We start from the raw sequence: 23,997 nt of genomic DNA, 5'->3' as shown, positions 1-23,997 counted from the left end.
GAGAGAGGTGGGGGTTGGCCTCTTCTCCCAAGGGAATAATGACAGGACCAGAGGAAATGGGCTGAAGCTGCGGCAGGGGAGGTTTAGGTTAGATATCAGGAGGAATTCCTTTACTGAAAGAGTGGTCAGGCACTGGACCAGCCTGACCAGGGAGGGGGTTGAGTCACCATCCCTAGAGGTGTTTAAGGAACGTCTGGATGTGGCACTTCAGGGCATGCTCCAGTGGCAGAGATTGTAGGGGTTTTTTTTTTGTGTGTGTGTGGTTGGACTCGATGATCTCAAAGGTCCTTTCCAACCATGAAGATTCTATGATTCTATGAAATCTGAAGAATACATTTTAGATTTCTGACAGGAGAAGTCCTATCAATTGTAGTAAGAAAAAACCCCAAAATTGTTATAGTGAATTTACCCTAAATTTTATAGATTTCAGTTAAAAATTACAAATTGTTTTGAACTGCCGGTAGATGGGACATAGCTCTTTAAAATCACGTTTCTATCGCCTGGTTCAGTGCTCTCATAAGAACTGCAGGGTTCTGTGCAGTCCCGTGTGACGGTCAGGGGCGGCCGGCTGTCCCAGGGAAATGGAGACATCTTGAGCCCGAGCAAAGACCCTCCTGGCTGCTGAAGCCGCTGAGTGTCGCCACCGAAGAAACCGCAGCGCACGTTTGTGAAAAGAGAAACCGGCCCCAAGGAACGGGCAGAGGAATCGCAGAGCAAACCCCAGGCTAAGCGGGAAAGCACAGACGCTCCTGGGTGTCTTCTGCGTCGCGAATGCTGTGAGCTCGGCTCATCCATATCGACGCGGGGGGGTGGCTGCGGGCACCCATCACACACACCTTGTCCCCGCTCTCCAGGCGCTCGTCTGTGGGGCAGGAGAGGGAGACGAAGGTGGAGACGTCCGTGTTGGGTGAGCCAAACCTGACACCGCCATAGGGAAAATCAAGCAGCCCCAAGAGTGTAAAATAAAGCAGGCACGGCAGAATTCGCCAGGAAAGAGTATTGTTGGTGACTGGAGCGTTGTTTTCCTGCCCGAAGTCACCTTCTTGTCCCGTGGGCCGTACCACGTGCGTGGCCAAAGCTGACGTCTCAGAATGGGTTTGGCAGTTACACTGCGCGTGGAAAAACCCTCTGCCCTTCTCTGCACCTTTCACGCGTGATTTCTGAACTCCTCTGGAAGAAGCGGAGCTCCTGACCGCACGGCGGTTGCTTATAATCTGACATTTCCCCGCTTTTATTCGCGCTGCGTTACCCAGGGCCCTCGCTCTCTGCTCTGCTCGCGGGCTGCCTTGGCCGGCAGCGGCGGCGAGGTGAATTGAACATGGCAAACCCCGACTCTCTCCCTTCCTCATCTCCTCCCTCTCCGTTTCTTCCAGCTCTGCGCCGGGTTCGGCTCAACTCCCACGCGCCCAGACTGTACCCTGCAGGAATTTCAAATCACAGAATCATAGAAAATAGGATTGGAAGAGGTTGTCGGGGGTTTATCCCGTCATCCTTTGCCCTCCAACTGCCTCGTAAATGGCTCTTGACAGCTGTCAGTCTGATCTGCTCTTAAAAGCCCCCGGTGGGAGCAGTTCTGTATCGCATGTGTAACCTATTCTACTGCTGCGTCATCCTTGGGGGCTTACAGCAGTTTTCCTAAATTCTGATCTAAATCTTTCTTGCTGTGTTTTAAGACCAGAAATTCTTGTCCTGTCTCCTCTTGGTAGCTGGAACAGGATAATCTCTTCCTTTTGTATCGGTCTTTGTCAGTATTTGAAGATCACAATTACCTCTCTCCACAGTCTTCTAGCCCTAGGTGGAAACCACCCTGTTTCTTTCAGTCTTTCACGTTTTCACATCGTGCCCATTGATTTCTTGCCAAATCTTTCCGTTCTTCGTTGAGAAGCGGTGCCCGGCGCGGCCCACCCCTGGAAGCGCTGGGCCGGAGGGGAACACACCACGTTTCTCTCTCTGCCCCCCTACAACCCCTTTCTTTTGGAAAAATCTGCCATCGCCAACCCCAACTTCGGCCTCCCATCAGTGAGCGTGCCAAAGAGTTTCACCAAAAATCTCTGAATATATCCTAATTTGTGATATATCTGCAAGGTCTCTTAGTCCTGGCAGCAAATTATGTTGCTTTATGTGATTGGCTTCGGACCAAACCAGGTCGGCTGTCGCTTTCCACCTCGTTCTCCTGTCGATACTTGCAGGTGGATTGCGTTCACCCCTGCAGTGTCTTTTCAGGAGGAGAGGTTAGGCTGAGTGTATAATTCCCCGAGTTCTCCTTTCCCCCATTTTAAAGATATTCTTTACGTTTGTCCTGTTCCTGTTCGGACACTTTGCCTGTTCTTTGGGAGTTCTCAAACCCCGTCACGTGCAGCTCTGAGGTTGCTTTACCGACCTCCCCGCGTACAGCGGGATGAATCAAATCAGACCCGGCCCATTTGGAAACACCCAGCGTGTATGGGAAATCTTTAGCCTCCCCTTTTCTTATTTTAGCCTGAGTGCTCGGCCCTTTTCCGATGACATTTATTGTTAGCCGTCTGCTCGCAGCTGACCTTTTAAATGAAGACTGAAGTAAAAAAAATAAAAAATGATTGCGTGCTTAGTTTTTCCCTCTGATATTATCATTCATTCCCCGGTGCATAGGGAAGAAACCCTCTTTCATTTTTCTCTTACTACTAACGCACCTATGGATTGGATTGCCTCTTGTTCCCTGGCCTTTTCCTTCTCGTTGTGTGTCTTGTCCCCACCTTCGTCCACGTCCTCGCCCCTGCACCTGGGCTACCGTTTCTTCCTAATATCCAACCTTTGCCTCCCCTCTTCCAGCCTGAAGCCATTGCCCCGTGTCCTATCGCTACATGCCCTTGTGAAAGGTCCCTCCCCAGCTTCTCGTAGGCCCCTTCAGATACTGGAAACCTGCTCTAAGGCCTTCCCGGAGCCTTCTCTTCTCCAGGCTGGACACCCCCAGCTCTCTTCCCTGCTGCTGCAGTCTTTTCTTAGTAAAAGCTTCGTTAATGCATAAGATGTGGGATTTTTTTTCCATCTTTTCCAATGACACGGGAAAAAAAGCAGCGGCACCTGGGAGGAGAGATGCGCAACCTCTTCCCTGCTCGCTGTTGCTGCTCCCTCTTCACTCTTTCAGCTCCCCAAAATCCCACTGGCGTCAGCGGCTTTGATTCACTTGAACGTCCGTGGCTCCTCCCTTGCTCTCCCCGTGGGCTGTAACCGTGCCCCCTTCTCTCACTTTGCTTTTACCCCCGGGCTCTTCTCTCCTTCCTCTGCCGGCACCCCCCGCCCCACGCGTGACCCGGGCTGGAGGCAGGCGGGCTGCAGACCTCGCTGCACTGCTGCTCGTCAGCCTGGCACCAGCAGCGCTACGCTGGCAGGATCTACGCCAGCACGTAAAATGAAACCTCCTCAAAATCAACTTACCAATTTTATACAGCCTCGCCACACTCTTGGAGCTCATACAACTTTTTTTTTTATATATATATATATATATATCTATAGGGAGAGCTCACGCCTAGCAAAACCAGCTTCTGCTGCTTAGACCATGTCCTAGCGAAGCTTCTGGCAAATTACCGGTGTTTTAGTGCAAATGCTCCATCTTACAGGGAAACGCACGGAGAAATCCCGGCGGGCAGGCACCGGTGCCCCCGTCCGCGCAGCAGCAGGAGCCCAAATCCCAAACCCTCGCCTCTAAGCCCCGCAGCCCTGCGGTGCCCCCGCGCAGGCCATGCCGTGGGGGGCTGCGCCCACGCCCACGCACCGGCCGCGGTGCCGGCGGGTCCCGGCCGGCCGGAGCCACGGAGGAAGGAGGCTGCGGACGCCCTGTGCAATGATGCTCATTCCTTTATTGGTGTCATCGCCAGTTTTCTGAAGGGTGCTGGCGCTTTCTGGTCGTTCCCAGCACCGGGTCAAAGCTACGTTACAGCATATTGAAGAGGTGTCCATCCAAAGCCAGAGGGAGCGTGAGATTAATGACCTCTCTCCATACAGTATGTATAATATATATATATTTATAATATGTCCTGTATATTCATATGTATAGAGTGACAAGGATGGGCCACCATACAGTAAACTTTTGATTTCTAAATAAATCACCAGAGCAACAGGCACGAAAATTTGGTCCTAATCAAGGCCCTCACCTTGTCAGTCAATCCAGAACAGACCCGAACCCACCCCCTCGCAAAAAAAAAATATGCCCAAACCCGAAACCCCAAAATAACTGAACGAACAATTAAACCACAAAAAAAAAAAAAAAAAAAAAAAAAAAAAAAGCCCCAGCCCAGCCCCGTCCCCCCCTCTGGGCTTTGCCCCCTGTACAGTCGCTCACATTGACGGTAAATAGATCCCTCGGCTACACGCGCGCGCCCACACGCACCGACACACACCCATACGTAAATACACACGCACCGACATACGAAGACCAAAGAACATTACAAATATACATCTGAGGCTGCGGCAGCGGTGCAGGGAGGCTGCGGAGCCGCCCGAGGCAGAGGGAAAGCGCCGCCACCAGCTCTCGGCTCCCATGGCCAGCATCTGCTCCCAGCCCTCGGGGTTTGTGCTGAGGAGGTTGGGAGGTCGCCGGCAGCGGTGGAGGGAGACGGAGGGAGCACGCGGGAGATCTCGGGACCCACACGCACCATGGATGCGATGCAAGCGGCACTTTGACGTTGAAAGCGGCTCAGCCCATCCCCGGGTGCTTGCACACCCATCCTGTGCTCTGCTGGAAGGGCTTCCACGTGGATGTGACCACAGTCCTGCTGGACTTGGACGTGTCCTTTGCCGTGACACAGATAAGGACCAACACGTGCCATGGGTGACCAGTGTGGAGCACACGCACCCTTCTACATGATGCTCCGCAACCCGGGGCAAGACAGGAGGAAGGAGAAGACACCATCAGCTCTTGAGCTTTGTCTCCCATGCCCTGGACAGAGAATGGTGGCAAGAGAGACTCTGTCACCTGTTCACCACCTCCGGGCTCCAGCAGCTGCTGATCCGGCTGAAGATGAACTTGGGGCAATTAGAAAACAAGGAAGGGAGGGAAATATATTCCTGCAGGCCACCCTGCTCCTCCCCTTTCTGAGGGCTGTGCTTCCTGACCCTGACTCCCAGACCTATCCTGAAGATGAAACACAGAACCAGGTCTCTCATCCACCAGGTTCCATGGGGCAGAGCCAGCTCGCTCTGGGAAAAGCACATGGGACGCATGAACAACCAACCCCCCGGCTGCCGGCGGTACCTCCGCACAGAAGGAGCTCACCCCAAGCCGTGGAAGGGACCCATCTCTCGCTCCTCACGCCCTTCCTCCTGCACCCTCCTCCCCAGGCTGAGCACAGACCAGGCCTGGCCGTGCTCAAAGGAACTGAGCTCAGTCCTGGCAGCAACCTGCAGCTTCCAAAATCACCTACTGCCAGCCAGCTGCTGGGGTGGGGGAGAAGGGGACAAAGATTCCAGAGGGGCAGAAGGTGTTACGGGGCACAGGTGGGGAAGGGAAGATGGTGGCAGAGGGCAGCAATCAAGAGCACGAGGCAGGACAACGTTATGGGGATGGGGAGAAGATCCCCCAGCGGCAGAGCAGGGGATGTGTCAGGTGGGTGGGAAGGTCTGTGGATGCCCCAGTGCACCCACAGGGAGCATTCTGATGGGATGCTCCTCTTGGGTGGGACTTGGACTGCTCTGAAGTTGACACAGCTGATGTTTCTGCTCCTGATGTTCAGAATCATAGAATCACAGAATGGTTTAGTTTGGAAGGGTCCTTAAAAAGATCATCTAGTCCACCCCCTGCCCTGGGCAGGGACACCTCCCACCTGCCCAGGTTGCTCCAAGGCCTGTCCAACCTGGCCTTGAACACCTTGAACACTGTGGGGCAGCCACAGCTTCTCTGGGCAGCCTGTTCCAGTGATGTTTCCAGCTGATGTTTCTACTCTGTGTGCCTCATTCCCTCTCCCTCCCTCACCCTGGGCCCTGCGTGCAGGAGTCATCGCGGTGAGCGGTGACCCGTCCTCCAGTGGAAGAGACTCTCTCCATCACCACAAGACACAGTCCCTACCTGCAATCTACTCCGCTCTGACTTCCCAGGGACTGGCCTCAGCGTACGTCCCTTTGAAGACCCATATCCTCCCATGTGAACCAGGGGGTGACTCCCTCATTCATTAGGATCTTGTCTAACGAACAGATCTCCTCCACCTCTGCACATCTGGAAGCCATCCCAGGGAAACCACGGCCGCTGGCCTGGCACTGCTAGGGATGGTCCTCAACAAGGACCCACCTGCCCTATATCAAATTGCCGAAAGCTGACCCACCCAGGGACACCGAGCGACGTCCTGGCACCTACATGTGCTGCTGCCGGGGACGGGTTTCAGGTCGCCCGAGTGGCCTCGTGGCTTTCCCCCTCTCATCCATTACCTGTTTCACGTCCATCCCTCCATGACCCACACAATCACCAATGAAGTTCTCCCACCTACGAGGTGACCTCCACATGGTATTACCCAGCCTGGAGGGGAGCGATGGTGACATCACTCCTCTGGGCATCACCGTCTTGTCCTGCGTTTCTTCATTGCCTTCAGTTGCCAGGATGGTGACGCTCTCACCTCTGGTCTCCCTTAGGTAGCCTTGCTGTAAGGAGTTGAACACCCACTTAGTCAGGGTGGTGTCAGGCAGCGGGACAGGACAGGACCAGCCATCTCCAGAGCGTGGCACAGTGGACGAAGTCCCGGCACCACCGGCACCGGCTCGGTTTGGTTAATCTGCAAGCCCCCTCTGTGGATGGAGCTGGCGTTCCTGCAGTGACAGCCATGCCCAGAAGTCAATGAGATGTCATTGCTGCCAACGGTGTTGACACAGGCTGGAGAGTCCCTCTGGGCCTCTGACAAGCCCAGCGCAAGGTGCTGCCACCACGAAGTCTCCAAATCCCTGCAGAAATCGCCATGTTCCCTGGGATCCAGCAGAGTCCAGGGCTGCCTCACCTTCTGCCAAAGCCACCAGCGAGGGGCACGTGCCCTCTCCTGCCGGCTTCACAGAGCCTGACGGTGGGCAGTACACCGGCGGTGCCAACCCCGGTGGTGTCCCCGTGCCCCAGCCCCTGCGCGGGGGCTGTGGCGGCGGCGTGGGGAGGGCTGGGAGCTGAGCGTACCCGAGGAGCCGCCAGCCCTGGGCGTCCTCCAGTCCGAACGCGCCTCCTGACTGCGCATCAACCACTCCATAAATAAATACGTTAAATAAATAAAGTGACAGATCCAGATCGGGGAGGAGGAAAGGGGGGGATGGGGGGCGCAGAAGGAAGGAGGGGGCAGCTCCCCTCACCCCGGGGGCTGTTTGTGAGCGTCTCACACAAACACACGCGCACACAAAGTAGCTGAAGACAAAGACGAATTGGGACCGGTGGAGATGCTGCCGGCTGGAGCCCCTTCCTCGCCGGTCGGCAGGGCACAGTCCTCGCTGCGAGGCGGTGCGGGGGACGGGGGGGTCCGGGACGTCACTCCTGAGCTGGCATCGTGGCGGCGCGCGGGGAGCTGGAGGTGAGGGAGACATGCGTGGTTGAGGATGGCAGTGACCGCGGCGTCTGGCACCTGGAGGGGGGGGACGAACAGAGAAAATCTGTTTTCCTTCTCCTTCCCCTTCCCCTGCCTCCTGCTCTCCCCAAAATCCAGCCATTTTCTCAGTCACTGGCTACGCGGGCAGCACCACCGCGCTGGGCAGGACAACACCTTGTGTCTTATCATCTGGGATAAATGTATGTCATCAAATCACGGAATGGTTTGGGTGGGAAGGGACCTTAAAGGCCACCCAGTGCCACCCCCTGCCCTGGGCAGGGACACCTCCCACCAGCCCAGGTTGCTCCAAGCCCCGGCCAACCTGGCCTTGAACCCCTCCAGGGATGGGGCAGCCACAGCTTCTCTGGGCAACCTGGGCCAGGGGCTCACCCCCCTCACACCAAAGAGTTTCTTCCCAATAGCTCATCTCAATCTCCCCTCTTCCAGTGTAAAACCCTTACCCTTTACAATCTGACGACACCCTGACAACCCATGGCCAGTTTCAACCCCAAAAGGAACTGGGGGGGCTTGCAGCTCCACCTCGACTCCTCCGCCTGACTCAAGGCCACACGCAGCCCCCACGCGTCCCCCCTGCCCGCCAGCACTCACCAGGAGCGGGACTTCCTCACGCGGGAGGCCGCCGGCCGCTCCAGGAAGCTGTCCAGGTGCATCAGCCTCTCCAGATGGAGAGCCCGGGGGTCCTGCTCTGCCAGGTCCCTGCTCCGCTCAAACTCAAAGATGGCCGGAGGGGAGAGGTCCAGCTCCAGGAACATGATGTTCTCAGCCTGCAGCCAGACAGGGCAAAGCGAAAGCCAACATGGGGAGTCACCCCATGGCAAAACATGGCACCAGCTCTGGCAAGTCCACACCGCCAAGAGAAGCTGACAGGCACACCGGGGAGCGGAACCCTCCTCTGGCTGCCTCAGCCACAGCGCGAGCTCCAAACTGGAGCCCAGGCTCCCAGCTCTGCCCAGGCTCTTCTGGTCTTTCCTGGGGCTGAGTCCGGCAGGTGAGGCTGAATGGCCCCGTCCTCTCAAACAGCAGGAGCGACCAGAGCCAGTGAGGCAGCAGCTCAAGGACTGGCTGACCGCACGGCCACCGATCCTGCCAAGTGGGAGGATAAAGCTGGGAGCTTGAACTGACGTATCCCAAATCATCATGAGCTTGTTTACTCCGTCTTCTTTCCGGAAGAATCCATCCATCCGGATGCATCCATGCATCCATCCATCCACCCACCCATCCACCCATCCATCTGTCCATCCATCCATTCATCCGTCCACCCATCCATCCATCCATCTGTCCATCCATCCATCCACCCATCCACCCATCCGTCCATCCATCCATCCATAGAATCATAGAATCATTTAGGTTGGAAAAGACCCTTGGGATCATCGAGTCCAACCATCAACCCCACTCTACAGAGTTCTCATCCATCCATCCATCCATCTACCCACCCACCTGTCCATCCGCTCATCCATCCACCCACCCCCCCCCCTTCCTTCCTTCTTTCCTTCCTTCCTTCCTTCCTTCCTTCCTTCCTTCCTTCCTTCCTTCCTTCCTTCCTTCCTTCCTTCCTTCCTTCCACTCATCCCTCCATCCCATTTATCCATCCCATTTAACCAATGCTTCTTGTCCCCCTGGCACGCACCAGTGCCTTCTCACTTACCCGGTACCGAGGATGAGATCCCATGGCCATGGCCACGCGGGCGTACTGGCTGATGGGTCTCTTGTACCCCACCGCAGAGGTGGGCCGCCTCTTCATTTGGTTGCTGTTTCTAAAAACAGAAATTGAGAGGAACATTTATTACAGAACGCAAATTCCTGCTAAAAACGCATCCAAACAGTGACGAATGGAGGTTGTGTACAGTGAGTGAAGGGTGGCCCTTCCCAGTGGGGCTTGGCTTGGAGAGGATTTCCACCCGTAGGCAGCTGTAAGCGCCCTGGGGTCCCTGCTGTGCCCCCCCGCCCGGGGACATCCCATGCCCGTGGGTCGGGAGTGCTGGGGCAGAGCGTGGGTCGGGGACGTACCCTCCGGTGGGCACCAGCGGCTGGAACTTCCACTGGTCCTCGTCCCCGTCGAAGTACAGGCGGTTCATGATCTTGTTCTTCTCCTCCGGTGGGATGAAGTTCTCGATGATCAAGTACCTGAGTGAGTGACCGGCCAAGAGCGGGACAGAGCGGGGGCAAGGGGGCGGGAAGGAGCAGGAGATGAAGGAGTTGATGTGACAAGTGACAGAAAACAGGTGGAAAGGGAGAGGAAAGGGATGTCAGGAAGAGAGGGAGACACAGGGAAATGGGAAAACATCCAGAAGATGGAAACAGAGAGGTTGACGCAACAGATCCAGCCGACAGAGGGGCAGGAGCGGGAGGGCAGGGGAAGGCGGGCTCAGAGGGAGCCGAGGCAGCTCTGATGGCTTCCCCCAGCCAGGAACCCGTCTCCTCTCCGACCCGTCCGCTCCCCCGGCTGCCCGACCGCGAAATAAGGCACAGCTCAATGATGCAAAAGGGACGCCAAAGGGAGTCTTTTTTTTCCCCCTTTTTTGGGGGCAAATTGAGCAGCTGCAGGAAATCGTTTCGAGTCGATGAGTTGCTTCACTGAGTTGCCGGCGGCTTTTACAAGGTTTGAACCATGTTTGAAGGGGAAGGTAGCAACATTTGAGATGAAATTTTGCTTCTAGTAAAAGTATAAAAATTTTACCTTCAAAATGCTAAAAAATATATATATGTCCGAGTGGGATTTTTTAAAGGCGTTGGATAAGATTATTGCTTGAAGTGAAAAACAAACGGACTAAAGGAGGTGGACCAGCAGCTGCGTCTCCCGCTGGGAGGTTCCTGCAGGGAAACCGCAGCTCGGCTTTGCCGGGTGCCGGGAGCTCCCGCGGGGCTGGGGCTCACCCCGAGCCCCCCCGAAGCTGCTCTCCCCCCGCCAGGCGCGCTGGGGCCGGGGCAGGACTCCAGGTGCCCTCGGGGGACCGAGGTTGTCGCTGCCGTGCTGCCGTTCCCGCTGGGCGTTTTCTGGGGCTTCACCTTTCCGGGCGAGCGTTCAATACTCCCGCCTGCAGCTCCCCCAGCCCAGGGCGTTCACGTACGTTTCACACCCTCTGCCAGTGCTGACGGGGCTCCCCGTCGGTGGGTGTATCGATCCCTCCGGCGGCGCACCCCAGCTCCGCTCTCAGCACCCCAAAGCTCTGCTCTGAGCACCCCAGCTCTGCTCTGAGCACCCCAAATCTGCTCTGTGCACCCCAGCTCTGCTCTGAGCATCCCAGCTTTCTTCCAGGCACCCCAAATCAACTCTGCACACCCCAGCTCTGCTCTCGGCACCCAGCTTCCCTCTGTGCACCCCGGCTTTGCTCTGAGCACCCTGCTCTGCTCTGAGCGCCCCAAATCTTCTCTGAGCACTCAGCTTTCCTTTGTGCACCCCAAATCTGCCCTGTGCACCCCAGCTCTGCTCTGAGCACCCCAAATCTGCTCTGAGCACCCAGCCCTGCTCTGAGCATCCCAGCTTTCTTCTACGCACCCCAAATCTGCCCCCTACACCCCAGCTCTGCTCTGAGCACCCAGCTTTCCTTTGCGCACCCCAAATCTGCCCTGTACACCCCAGCTCTGCTCTGAGCACCCAGCTTTCCTCTGCGCACCCCGAATCTGCTCTGCACAACCCAGCTTTTGCTGTGAGTACCCCAAATCTGCTCTGTTCACCCAGCTTTGCTCTGTGCACCCCAGCTCTGCTCTGAGCACCCAGCTTTCCTCTGCGCACCCCAAATCTGCCCTGTGCACCTGGCTTTGCTCTGCGCTCCCCAGCTTTACTCTGTGCACCCCGGCTCCGCTCTGCAAAGCCCAGCTCTGCCCTGCACACCCCGGCCCTGCTCTGTGCACCCCCGTTCATCCCTGCAGACCCCGCACGGCTGCGCCCGGGCGCGGGGGGGACGCACGACCACCTACTTGAGCTTCAGCTCCCGCGTCTGCTCGTTCTGCGCCTCCTCCAGGTCCTGGCGCACGCGGATGTACTCGTCGTGCTGGTCCTGGATCTCCGCCTTCACGGCCTGCAGCTTGGCGTACAGCTGGGGGAGAGCAGCAGCCCCTCAGCCCCGCGTTCAGGGGGCTGCGGTGACCAGAGGGACGGTCCCCCCCCCGCCGCCTGCCAGGCTCTCACCTTCTTCAGCTTCTTGGTTTTGATCTCCACCTCCTGCTGCAGGGAGGTGTAAGTCTCCCGCAGCTCCATGGTCTCCTCGTCCCGCAGCAACATCTCCTGCTGCATCTCCCGCTCCCGGCGTTTCTGCAGCAGTGGGGGGGAAAACGCTCAGAGCCAGGAGGGGGAACCGGCCCCCCGGGACACCCCCATCGCCCGACTGAGCCGGGTCAGGCCCCTGCACCGTTACCTGCTCGGCTATCTCCTGCCGCTTCAGCTCCAGCATCTTCTGCTGCTCGTTGGTGTGGTCCACGATGGTCCTGCCGCCAATGAGCAGCTTGCTCTCCATCGCCTGGGGGGGGGCAGAGCAGGGGGGGTCAGGGCATGGCCCCATGGGGTTTGTCCCCAGCCGTCCTCACCGGGTGGTCACCCCGTCCCTGGTCCCCATCCTGGGCTCCCCGTCCTCACCCCTGGCTTCGGGGAGGTGGGAGCTTTCGGTGCGGCACAGGCTTCAGTCCCCAGCTGCTGGGGAGGGGGCTGCGCATGGACCCCGACAGCCTGGGGCTGGTTCAGCATCCCCCCATCCCACCCTGTCACCCGCACCCCCCCATCCCACCCTGTCACCCACCCTGTCCCATCCCACCCTGTCACCTCACCCACACCCCCCCATCCCACCCTGTCCCATCCCACCCTGTCACCCGCACCCCCCCATCCCACCCTGTCACCCACCCTGTCCCATCCCACCCTGTCACCTCACCCACATCCCCCCATCCCACCCCGTCCCATCCCACCCTGTCACCCACCCTGTCCCATCCCACCCTGTCACCTCTCCCACACCCCCCCATCCCACCCTGTCCCATCCCACCCAGTCACCCACACCCCCCCATCCCACCCTGTCACCCACCCTGTCCCATCCCACCCTGTCACCTCACCCACACCCCCCCCATCCCACACTGTCCCACCCCACCCCACCCCACCCCAGCTGTGTCCCATACGGGTGTAGGTGCGCACACACGTATGCACACCACCTGTGCACGGTCACACCCCCCGCCCACACACACGTCCACACACACGTGCACCCACATCTCACACCCCCCCCGTGTGCAGATGTCTGTGCTCACACACAGGCATGCTCTCCTTTACCCGCCGCACGCACACGCTCGTGTACAGCCCCCACGCACGCACAGGTGAGCGCACTCGCGCGTGCACGCTCCCGCGTGTCCCGGCTTGCCCAGAGCAGCTGTGGCTGCCCCATCCCTGGAGGGGTTCAAGGCCAGGTTGGCCGGGGCTTGGAGCAACCTGGGCTGGTGGGAGGTGTCCCTGCCCAGGGCAGGGGGTGCCACTGGGTGGCCTTTAAGGTCCTTTCCCACCCAAACCACTCTGTGATTCCATGATGCCGTGCATGCCCGTGTGCGTACACACGCCAGGCGTGTACCCGTGCTGGAGACACGTGCCCCGTGTGCCAGGAGGTGCACCAGCAGGGTGAGTCTGAGCACACCGGTGCAGGGGGTGGTCACTCCGTGGGCCGCGTGCGTGCACACCCGTGTGAGACGCATGTGTGCACACCCGTGTGTGAGACGTGTGTGCGCGCCTGTAGCCGCGTTCCCCTGCCAGTGGGACAGCGCGGCTGGCACCAGTGGGCAGGAGGAGAGGGGGGGCCGCCCTGTGCCCCCCACCGCGGCAGCTCAGGGCCGTGGGCAGGGACGGATCCAGACGTCCCCACGCCACCGCACGCGGCTTTAAAAATTCATGTCCCAGACACAGCGCCAGCGGCAGCAGCGCCCGCCGCCGTCCCCAGGGTGTCCCCGCCAGCCGCTGACCGTCACTGCACCAGCACACAGCGGCCCCCCCCCACATTCTTAGAGTCCCCCTCCAACCCCAGAGCAAGGGCCCCGAAGGCAAAGCTCCCTCCCTGCTCCTAGCCGTGCCCGGACCCCCCCCAGCCATAGCCAAGGCCCTTCCAGCAGGAGGGCCGTGACGCCACGCCAAGGGGGGACGCTGGCACTGGGGGGCACACGTGGCATTCATCGGTGCCACCCTGTCCCCGGGAGTGCCGTGCCCTCCAAGGCCGTACCTCAGCACCACCCCAGGCACAGAGGTGGGGGCTCAGGCAAACCAGCGGCCCCCGGTCACACCGACAGCCCTGGGGGCAATATTCTATTGCCCCTCTTTTTCCCCCTTCCCAGCCCCACGCAGGACGGCTGTGGGGGTGTGCAGCGTGTGGTTTGAGGGGTGTGAAAGCAGCCCCCCGCCCCGCACCCATGGGACAACCCCTGTGTCGCACCACCACCTCCCACCTTCCCTTCCCCCCCCCAGGACCGTTGCAGCCGTTCAGCGCTATGGGGCCCCCCCATGGGTGCCCCATCCAGCCCCCCCGACCATGCTGCACCCCCCAGACCCCAGCACTGGGGGTTCCTCCTTCCTCCCGGCCCTGTTGCCTTCAGCTGGGTGCCGCTGGCCGGGCATTTTGCCTGGAAGCCACCGGGTTACCGTGGGGGGCTGAGACCCCCGAGGGCAGCCCCCCCCCCCCGCCCCCATGCCTCCCCCCGCCAGGGCTCCCGGGGGCACTGGGGTGCTACGGACCCCTCACACCTCCTGCTCCAGACCCAGCTCTTGCACCCCGTGATGGTGAGTGTCCCCAGCACCCCGATGAGCTGCAGGGAGGGGACCGGGGGGGACCCGGGACGATGCTCGGCCAGGGCAGGGTGCTGCCACCCCTCCCCGTGGGGCTCCCTGCCGGCGACACCGCCCTCGCCACCGGATTACGGGGCTTTTAGCGCTGCCGTTTTTGCCCTGGCTAAAGCATTTATTTATTCTCCCTAACGAAGACGACTCCCAATCTTCTTTAGCGCGTGGGGCAGATTGAACGCTAAGCCGCTCACGGGGGCTCATTTCCGGCACCCAAATAACTTCTCCGGCACTTTCCCGCCTGCTGACCCCGGCCTGGGTGCCAGGGTGCATGTCTGGGTGCCAGGGCGCACATCTGGGTGCCAGGTTGCACATCTGGGCGCCAGGGCACACATCTGCCGGGGGCGGGGGGGGCTGGCCCCAGCCTCTCCCAGCTCTGGCAGTGCCGCAGGGCAGAGCCAGAGCCCACGTCCACAAGTGTGACAGCGAGACGGGGACCAGCATGCGTCACCCGCGCGTGTGTGGGGCACCCCGTGTCCCCCCTGTCACTACAGCCGCATTTTCCATGGTCACTATGGAGCCGTTGAACACGTGAGCAGGACACAGGGCTCTTTCCAGGCCGGTGCCTCCTTGCCCGGCCCCGCTGCGTGGCACACTTGCCCAGGGAACAGGGAAGCCACCCAGTGGCCCCTGCACTGTCCCCCCAGGCAGGTTGAGCATCGCTGCTGGCTCTGCCCCTCTGTCGCTGGCACAGGGGGGATTTTTGCCCCCTGGAGCGATACCTCGCTGGTGCGACAGTCCTGCACCCCCACGGCCAGAGGGTCCCAGTGCACGGGGTGGCTCCGAAGGCCACCAAAGGGGACACGGCATCACCTTGCCTCCGGCCCTGCCCCGTTACTCAGCAGTTACAGGACACGCCGTGGCCCTGAGCCAGCCCCGCTGCGCTGTGCCGGACCAGGAACTGCGCGGGACGGCCGCCAGCGGCAACCTGCGCTCCACCGGCCGCGGGGAGCCCACCGCCACGCCGAGCATCCTGCGCTGCCGGGACACCCGCCATGGCACATCTGTCATGGCACATCCGTCATGGCACATCTGTCACACCAGCTGGTGACCGGTGTCACCCCCATGGCTCTGCCCTGGTGGCATGTCCCAGTGTGAGCCCACAGGTCTTTGTGCAGGCATCCAGGCATGATCACACATGCCTGGGCATGGCCATGTGTCCTGGACACAGCCATGGGTCCCTGGGCATGGCCACATGTCCCTGGAGCTGCAACAAACACAGCTCTGGCCACGGAGGAGGGTACGAGAGCATCCCCGAGCATCCCCCTGCTCAGCCCCCGAAATCCCAGCCGTGTCCCCACCTGGAGGGCTCCGTCCCAGGTCTCCAGCCGGGCCACCGCATCCGGGCCACCGCAGTGACAAGAGGGGCTGTGCCAGGGTGTGATGTGGTGGGTCAGGACGCCAGGGCTCCTTCCCCACCGCTGTGACCATTGTCCCAGCCCAGCGCTGGCGCCAGCCCCGCAGCAGCCATGGGCAGGCAGGAGGGGTCCGGACCCCCCAGCCTCACTGGGGACGGAAGCAGGGCTGGCGGGGGGCAGTGGTGCAGCCCCGGACCCCCGGCACGGCCACCTGGGGCTGGGCTGGGGCTGCCGGGGCCCCTCTGGCACTCAGCATCCCCAGGCTGGTGGCTCGGAGGGTGACAGTAACATGCCCCCACCCTCCCCGCTCTGGCTGCAGGGGGCCAGGAAGGATTTGAGGGGTGGGGGGTCCCCGCAGAGCTGGCAGGCCCTGCCCGCGGGCTCACAGCCCTGCTGTCCCCGCGGAGCCCTGCGGGCTGGGCGGGAGCCGTGGGGCTGGGCAGGACGCGGGGGGCAGGCGGTGCCGCGTCCCCAGCCCTGGGCGTGTTCCCAGGGCCACCGGGGACGAATCTGCAGCATCACTCCCCAGCCCACCGCAGGCTGCTTTGTTGTGCTGAGGAGGACAAGAGCTGAGCACAGCAAACTCGTGCCACCAGTGATCCACTCCCCCATGGCACTATCCACCCTGGCCCCCAGGAGCTCCCACATGAGGTCCCCACGCAGGTCCATGTCTGAGGGCAACCTCAGGCCACCCCCACACAGTAGCATGGGGCTGCCCTTGGGCACCCTGCTTGGGCATCCTGCTTAGACATCCTGCCTGAGAGCCCACCTTGCATGGACACCCTGCTTGGGAGCCCACCTTGCATGGACACCCTCTTTGGGAGCCACCTTGCATGGGCACCCCGCTTGGGAGCCACCTTGCATGGGCACCCCGCTTGGGAGCCCACCTTGCATGGGCACCCTGCTTGGGAGCCCACCTTGCATGGACACCCTCTTTGGGAGCCACCTTGCATGGGCACCCTGCTTGGGAGCCCACCTTGCATGGGCACCCTACTCGGGAGCCCACCTTGCATGGGCACCCGCCTGGGACCCATTCAAGCACCCCACAAGGGACTGGAGGCAAAGCAGGTTCTTCCCCCAGCGTCACTCACAACGGCGCGTGGCGACACCTACCTTGTACTTGGTGGCCAGCAGCTCAGTGGCCTCCTGCTCCTTCCGCAGATCCTCTATCATCTTCTCCTTCTCCTGCAGCAGCTTCTGCTTCTCCTCGCTCACTAGGCTGTGGTCATCCTGGATAGCGGCTTTCTCCTCTTCCAGCCTCTCCTTCTGCTCCTTCAAGTAATTCTCCATGTTCTTCTCCAGGCCATCCTCGTTGTCGTCCTCCCCTTCGTTCTCCGTGGCGCTTTCTCCATCCACCGCTTTCTTCCTCCGGCTGCTTCTTCTCCTCTTCTTCCCCAGCATGCCACGTTTCTCCAGCTGGGCTTTCAGCCGGACGATCTCCTCCTGAAACTCCCGCAGCAAGGTGTCCTTGGGGTCCTCGTTCACCCGGGGCTTGTTCTTGATGTTCTTGGCCCTGTTGGCGAACCTGAGGGTGGAGAGGCTCTCGTCGTAGCTGTGAGAGGCCGGGCCCAAGGTGGCCACCATGATTGTCTTGGCGTTGCCCCCGAGGGAGTCCTGCAGCAGGCGGGTCAGCTTGGAGTCCCGGTAGGGGATGTGCGTGCTCTTGCCGTCCACGAGGGCGGAGATGACATTGCCCAGGGCGGAGAGGGAGAGGTTGATCTTGGACGCTTCCTTGGGGCGCTCTCCGTGGGCCCCCATTTTGCTCTGGCGCTCGCTGCCGGCCAGGTCCACCAGGTTGAGCTTGCCCACGCGGATGTGCTCCTCGCCGTCCGGCCCCGTCTCGCTGCACTCGATGGTGATGAGGAAGATGGCGTGGGAGCGCGAGCTGTGCTCGTTCATGTTGGTGCTGCCCACGGACCGCGTCTGGCTCCCCAGGTTCATCACGTGCTCGATCTCCTTGACGTTCTTGGTCACAAAGGAGGAGAGGTCCTTGATGTACACCCCCGTCTCGGGGTTCTCCTTCAGCTCCAGCTTCTTGCTCTGGTCCTTGGCGAGGAGGTCCCTGATCTCCTCCTGGTAGATCTCCAGGTACGAGGCCCTCACCAGGTACTGCTGGTTCTGCGAGCGGGAGATGTGGGTGAAGATGTGCTCGAAGGAGATGGGGATGATGCCCCGCTTCTCCGGCTCCGCCCAGGCCCCCTGCATGGTGTAGGTCTTGCCGGTGCCGGTCTGGCCGTAGGCGAAGATGGTGCCGTTGAAGCCCTGCAGCACGGAGTCGATCAGCGGCCGGACCGTCTCGTCGTAGAGGTCCGCCTGCTTGGAGCTGGCGTCGTAGACGGCGTCGAAGGTGAAGGTCTTGGGCAGCTCCCCGGGGGCGGCGCGGGGGTTGCGGATGCTCACCTGCCCCAGCTTCACGTCCAGCTCCAGGACGCGCTCGTAGCCCGCCGCCTCCTCCTTCCTGCTCATGGGCCGGCACCGGGCCACCACCTTCAGCGCCTCGCAGCCGCTGCGGGACTTACCGGCCATGGCGGCGGCGGGCGGGGCCGGCGGCGGCGGCGGCGGCGGCGGCGGGCGCGGGGCCGGGGCCGGGGCCGGGGCGGAGCGGGCGGGGGGCGGGGGGGGCTCAGCCGCGCCGCCCCCGCAGCATCCCCCGGGCCGGGGCCGGGGCCGGGGCCGGGCGCGGGGTGCGGGGTGCCGGGGGGCGGCGGGGCGGCCCCGCCGGGCGCTCGCTCATGGCAGGCGGCGTGCGGGGCCGGGCGGGGCGCGGGCGGCGGCGCGGCTGATTCGCTGCCGCCCCGCAGACGGGCAGGGAGCGGGCCCGGGGACGGGCGGGAGCGACGGCCCGGCCCGGCCCCCCCCCGCCCCCCGCCCCCCGCCCGGCACGCCGGGAGCTGTAGTCCGGCCTTTGTGCTGCCGAGGGGCGGGCGGCGGGGCCAAGGATGCGGGATCGGGACGCAGAACCGGGATGCAGGGCTGGGATGCGGGGCTGGGATGCAGGATTGGGATGTGGGATGCAGAACCGGGATGCAGAACTGGGATGCAGGGCTGGGATGCGGGATGCCGGATTGGGATGCAGAACCAGGATGCAGGGCTGGGATGCAGGGCTGGGATGTGGGATGCAGAACTGGGATGCAGAACCGGGATGCAGGGCTGGGATGCAGGGCTGGGATGCGGGATGCAGAACCGGGATGCAGGATTGGGATGCAGGGCTGGGATGCGGGGCTGGGATGTGGGATGCAGAACCAGGATGCAGAACCAGGATGCAGGGCTGGGATGCAGTGCTGGGATGTGGAATGCAGAACCGGGATGCAGGATTGGGATGCGGGGCTGGGATGTGGGATGCAGAACCGGGATGCAGAACCAGGATGCAGGATTGGGATGCAGGGCTGGGATGTGGGATGCAGAACCGGGATGCAGGATTGGGATGCAGGGCTGGGATGCAGGGCTGGGATGCGGGATGCAGGATTGGGATGCAGAACCAGGATGCAGGGCTGGGATGCAGGGCTGGGATGCGGGATGCAGAACCGGGATGCAGGACTGGGATGCAGCAGTGGGTGCAGGACTGGGATGTGGGATGCAGAACCGGGATGCAAGATTGGGATGCAGGGCTGGGATGTGGGATGAAGGATGCAGAAGGCAGGATTGGGATGCAGGACTGGGATGTGGGATGTAGGGCTGGGATGTGGGATGCAGGACCGGGATGCAGGACTGGGATGCAGGATTGGGATGCAGCAGTGGGATGTGGGATGCAGGACTAGGATGCGGGATTGGGATGCAGGATGCAGAACCGGGATGCAGGACTGGGATGCAGGATTGGGATGCAGCAGTGGGATGTGGGATGCAGGACTGGGATGCGGGATTGGGATGCAGGATGCAGAACCGGGAGGCAGGACTGGGATGCAGGACTGGGATGTGGGATGCAGAGCTGGGATGCAGGGCTGGGATGTAGGATGCAGGACTTGGATGCAGGATTGGGATGCAGCGCTGGGATGCGGGATGAAGGATACAGAATGCAGGACTGGGATGGGGGATGCAGAATCAGGATGCAGGATTAGGATGCAGGGCTGGGATGGGGGATGCAGGATGCAGAACCGGGATGCAGGATTGGGATGCAGCAGTGGGATGTGGGGTGCAGGACTGGGATGCAGGATTGGGATACAGGGTGCAGAACTGGGATGCAGGATTGCGATGCAGGGCTGGGATGCAGGATGCAGAACTGGGATGCAGGGCTGGGATGCAGGATGCAGGAGTGGGATGCAGGATTGGGATGCCAGACTGGGATACAGGATGCAGGATCGGGAGGCAGGACGGGGATGCAGGATGAAGGATACAGAATGCAGGATTGGGATGTGGGGTGCAGGGTGTGGGGTGTGGGATAAAGGATGCAGGACTGGGATGCAGGTTGCAGGATGCAGGGCTGAGATGCAGGATTGGGATGCAGGGCTGAGATGCAAGATGAAGGATGCAGGGCTGGGATGCGGGATACGGGATGCAGAACGCAGGACTGTAATGCGGGATGAAGGACTGGGATGCAGAATGCAAAGTGTAGGATGTGGGATAAAGAAAGCAGGATATGGGATGCAGGACTGGGATGCAGGACTAGGATGCAGGATACAGAATAGAGAACTGGGATGCAGGATACATGGTGTGGGATGCAGGATGCAGGATTTATATGCAGGATGCAGAGTAATTTTTGTGGGATGCAGGATGCAGGGTTGGGGTGCAGGGTACATGGTGTGGGATAAGGGATACAGGGTGCAGGGTACATGGTGTGGGATGCAGGATGGAGGGCTGGGATGCCGGGTGCAGGATACATGTGTGGGATGCAGGATGCAGGATTTATATGCAGGATGCAGAGTAATTTTTGTGGGATGCAGGATGCAGGGTTGGGGTGCAGGGTGCAGGGTACATGGTGTGGGATAAGGGATGCAGGGTGCAGGATACATGGTGTGGGATGCAGGATGGAGGGCTGGGCCGCAGGGTGCAGGATGGAGGGCAGGAGGGGCAGGAGAGGGCAGGGGGAGACGCCCAGCCCCAGCAGTCTGTCAGGGACAAAGCTCTTTCCTCAGGCCTGGCAGCCAGGACAAGGACATCTCCCCCCACCCCTTCTCCTGCGGGGCCAGGCCAGTGTCACCTTCGTCACCCTCATCACCCTCGTCCCCTCGTCACCCTCACCAGCCACCCCTGTGGTGTTTTGGGGTCACTGGACTGCTCTGGGCCGTGCCTGCCCCTCAGCGCAGCGAGCCCCCGCCTCCGGTGCCGGTCCCCAGCCCTGTCCCTCTGCCAGCCCCAGCGCGGATGGCGTGTCCCTGCATGGGCTCGCTTGCGGCCCAGCGGGAATAATCCCCGGCGCCTTACGGGAGAGGCAGCCCCGGGCTGCGGTGGGAGATTAAACATTCTCGTGGTTAATCAAGTCTCAGCAGCCGCCCATTCCCCGGAACCAGAGATTATCCTATAATTAATTAATTAGGGTATTTGCTGCCATACGCAGGAGTGCCTGGTGCAATCCAAGGCCTCCCCCTCCCCGAAGGCACAGCCCCAGCGGTGGAGGGGGACGGAGGTGACAATGGAGGGCATGACGGAAGGGGGGTGGAAGAGGGATGCAGCAGGGATGGAGGGGAGATGGAGAGGGGAGGGAAGTGGATGGAAGTGGGATGGGGGGGACAATGGAGGGGGGATGCAGGGGGAGTGGAGCAGATGATGGGGAGGGTGGAGGGGGATGGAAGCTTCAGTGGAGGGCATGATGGAGGGGGGGTGGGAGGCGGGATGCAGCAGCGAGGGAGGGAGGGATGGAAGGGGGATGGGAGGGATGATGGCGGGGGCGGGGGGATGGAGGCGGATGGAGAAGATGATGGGGAGGGTGGAGGGGAATGGAGAGGGGATGGAGTGGGCTATTGATGGGAATGGAGGAGGGATGGAAGGGCAATGAGGGCATGGAGGGGTGGCGGACAGGGGGATGGAGGGGGTGGAGGAGGGATGGGGGGGAAATGGGGGCGGGGGGCTGTGGAGTGGGGATGGAAGGGGGTAACGGGTGGAAGGAGGGGGTGATGAGAGTCATGGTGGGGTGACTGCTGGGGCCCGGGCTGCCCCATCCCAGTGCTGAGGAGTCGGACGGGGCACCGCAGGACTGGGCTTCACCCTGCGCCAGGCTGCAGAGCAGGGCCGGGCAGCACCGCACCCCACGCGTGTGTCTGGGGGGTCCCGCCGGGCTGGGGTGACGCTTCTTCCCGGGAACGATGCAGGGCAGGACAGGGGTCTGCACCGGGGCCACCGCCCCTCTCCTGCCCTGTCCCGGGGAAGGGTCTGTCCCGTGGGCACGGCCGTGGGGCGGGGGTCAGCCTCTCCATGGGGGCCTGACCGTCCCGTCCCTCCCAAATCCCTGTGCCATGGGGCAGGGACCCTGGTTCTGCCTGTGGCACTGGCCCCGTGTCCCCAAGGCGGATGGGTTCAAGGGCGCCCTGGCCCTGCTCCCCTGGCAGCCCCCAGCCACGGTGCCCCGGCCCCCGATCCCCCCCAGGACCGGGCTGTGGTGACAGGTAGGGGTGACACGTAGGAAAGCGGTGATATTTAGGCAGGGCATGTCAGAAAGGCAAAGTGACATAGAGGGACAGGGTGACACGTCAGGAGAGGGTGACACGTGGCATGTAGGGAGGGGGTGACGGGTAGGGACAGGGTGACGTGTCAGGATGGGGTGACCTGTAGGGACACGGTGACATAGGGATGGGGGGACAGGTAGGGGCAGAATGACACAGAGGGACACAGTGCCACACAGGGCAGGGTGCCACGCGGGGCAGGGTGACATGCAGGGCAGGGTGCCATGTAGGGACTGTCCCTTGCCCGCAGGTGTCAGCACCAGACTGGATCGTGCTGCTGGTGGCCAGTGGCCTCTGGCCTGGCCTCGGGGACAAACTTGAGGGCAGCCCAGCGATGTCCCCGGGTGGGGGGTGAGCGGACCCTCATCGTGCCCCTCCTGGGCCAGCCTGGGGTATGTGGGCAGGGGCATGATGGGGCACCTGCCCCACAGCAGCCCCCAAAGCCACCCGGGCAGAGCCCTGAGCCCCCCGCTACCCCCGACCCTTTGCTCCACAGGGGGATATGGCGCATATGGGGGTCACACCATGGGCCCCAGGGGACCCCCATCACCGGCTGCATCCCATCCATGTGTGAGGGGGGGGTGTGGGCTGGGGGACCCCGGGGCAGCCCTGGCTGGGGGGGTCCTGGTGGCGTGCCCAGGGCCCGTAGACGTGCCGGTGCGGGTGGCGGAGCGGGAGGCCGCGTGGGCGGTGGAGCGCCCGGGGGGGGATGGCCAGGCCCTGAGTCACGGGGTGGGGAGCAGGGCGAGTCGGGGCGGGGGGAGCCGTGCGGTGACTTACGGCCCCGCTGGCCCCCCGGTGGGTCCCCATGCGGGGTGAGGAGGGCACCCACCCGCTCCCACCCACACCCCAGGGTCTGAGGGTCTCTGTGGCCCCACAGCGGTGCTGCCCCCTCCCTCATTCGCTGCAGGTACCGCACGGGGTGACACTGGGCTGGCTGGGACAGGGGACACGGTCTGGGTGTCACACAGCGTGGGATGCCATTCGAGGCCTGACCGTGGGCGTGGATCAGCCCCAAAAAGCTGGGGGGCTGAGGGGTCCTGCTTCCCACAGCTGTTCCTCCCACAGCCTCAGCTTTCCTGTTCCCCCGTCCCATGTCCCCACGTCCCACGGCCACTCCAGGACATCGCAGCCATCCCTCAGGCATCGTGGCTGCTCTTTGGGACAACACAGACATTCCTGAGAGGCCGCCCTTGGAGATCTGGCTGGTTTTAGGTACCGTGGCCACCCCTGGGACACCACAGCCATCCCTAGGACACCATGGTCACCCCCAGGACACTGCAGCCATCCCTGGGATGTCACAGCCATCTCTGGAACACCATGGCCACCCCTGCAATACCCCTGCCAGTACCATGGTCGCCCCTGGGCCACCAAGGCTGCCCCTGAGACAGCACAGCCACCTCTGGGACACTGCAGCCACCCCTGGGACAGCACAGTCACCTCTGGGACACTGCAGCCACCCCTGGGACACCACGGCTGACCCCAGGAGACTATGGCCATCTCTGGACACCACAGCTATCTGTGGGACACCTTGGCACCACTGGGACACGGTGGCTATCTCTGGGACACCGTGCCACCCCAGCCATCCCTCGCTCTGCCCCATCCTGGCCACCGGTGTCCCCGGCCCTCGGGGTGCTGAGCAGAGGGGCGCTGGCGGCAGTTTCCCCTTGGGTTCCTTCCCACCCCGCTGCTTCCTGGGACCCCCCAGC

General features: G+C 61.8%; 1 protein-coding gene across 2 annotated transcripts; it reads right to left on the bottom strand.

Moving 5' to 3' along the window:
• Positions 1-4,294: 4,294 nt before the first annotated feature.
• Positions 4,295-18,226, bottom strand: KIF3C (kinesin family member 3C). Of its 2 annotated transcripts, none has more exons than XM_054196124.1 (8): positions 16,809-18,226; positions 11,900-12,001; positions 11,674-11,796; positions 11,463-11,581; positions 9,552-9,668; positions 9,190-9,298; positions 8,133-8,308; positions 4,295-7,559 (listed from the first exon to the last, which is right to left on the bottom strand). In XM_054196124.1, exons 1-8 carry the CDS (start codon positions 18,219-18,221, stop codon positions 7,466-7,468), a joined length of 2,253 nt encoding a protein of 750 aa, XP_054052099.1. In that variant the 5' UTR covers positions 18,222-18,226; the 3' UTR covers positions 4,295-7,465. The 2 variants fall into 2 exon arrangements, with proteins under 2 accessions (XP_054052099.1, XP_054052100.1); XM_054196125.1 differs by having other exon boundaries at positions 4,295-7,502.
• Between the last annotated feature and the right edge of the window lie 5,771 nt (positions 18,227-23,997).

This window comes from Rissa tridactyla, chromosome 3 (assembly GCF_028500815.1).
Source record: "Rissa tridactyla isolate bRisTri1 chromosome 3, bRisTri1.patW.cur.20221130, whole genome shotgun sequence".
NCBI classification, from domain to species: domain Eukaryota; kingdom Metazoa; phylum Chordata; class Aves; order Charadriiformes; family Laridae; genus Rissa; species Rissa tridactyla.
This window is presented reverse-complemented; position numbering and strand designations above follow the sequence as displayed.

What these genes read in the sequence shown, in the direction of transcription:
- KIF3C (XM_054196124.1), bottom strand. Translation starts at nt 18,221, where the DNA reads ATGGCCGGTAAGTCCCGCAGCGGCTGCGAGGCGCTGAAGGTGGTGGCC. An exon ending in AAACCAAGAAGCTGAAGAAG is followed by an intron (nt 11,582 to 11,673) that starts GTGAGAGCCTGG and finishes GCTCTCCCCCAG; the next exon opens with CTGTACGCCAAGCTGCAGGC. An exon ending in GATCTCATCCTCGGTACCGG is followed by an intron (nt 8,309 to 9,189) that starts GTAAGTGAGAAG and finishes GTCTGGCTGCAG; the next exon opens with GCTGAGAACATCATGTTCCT.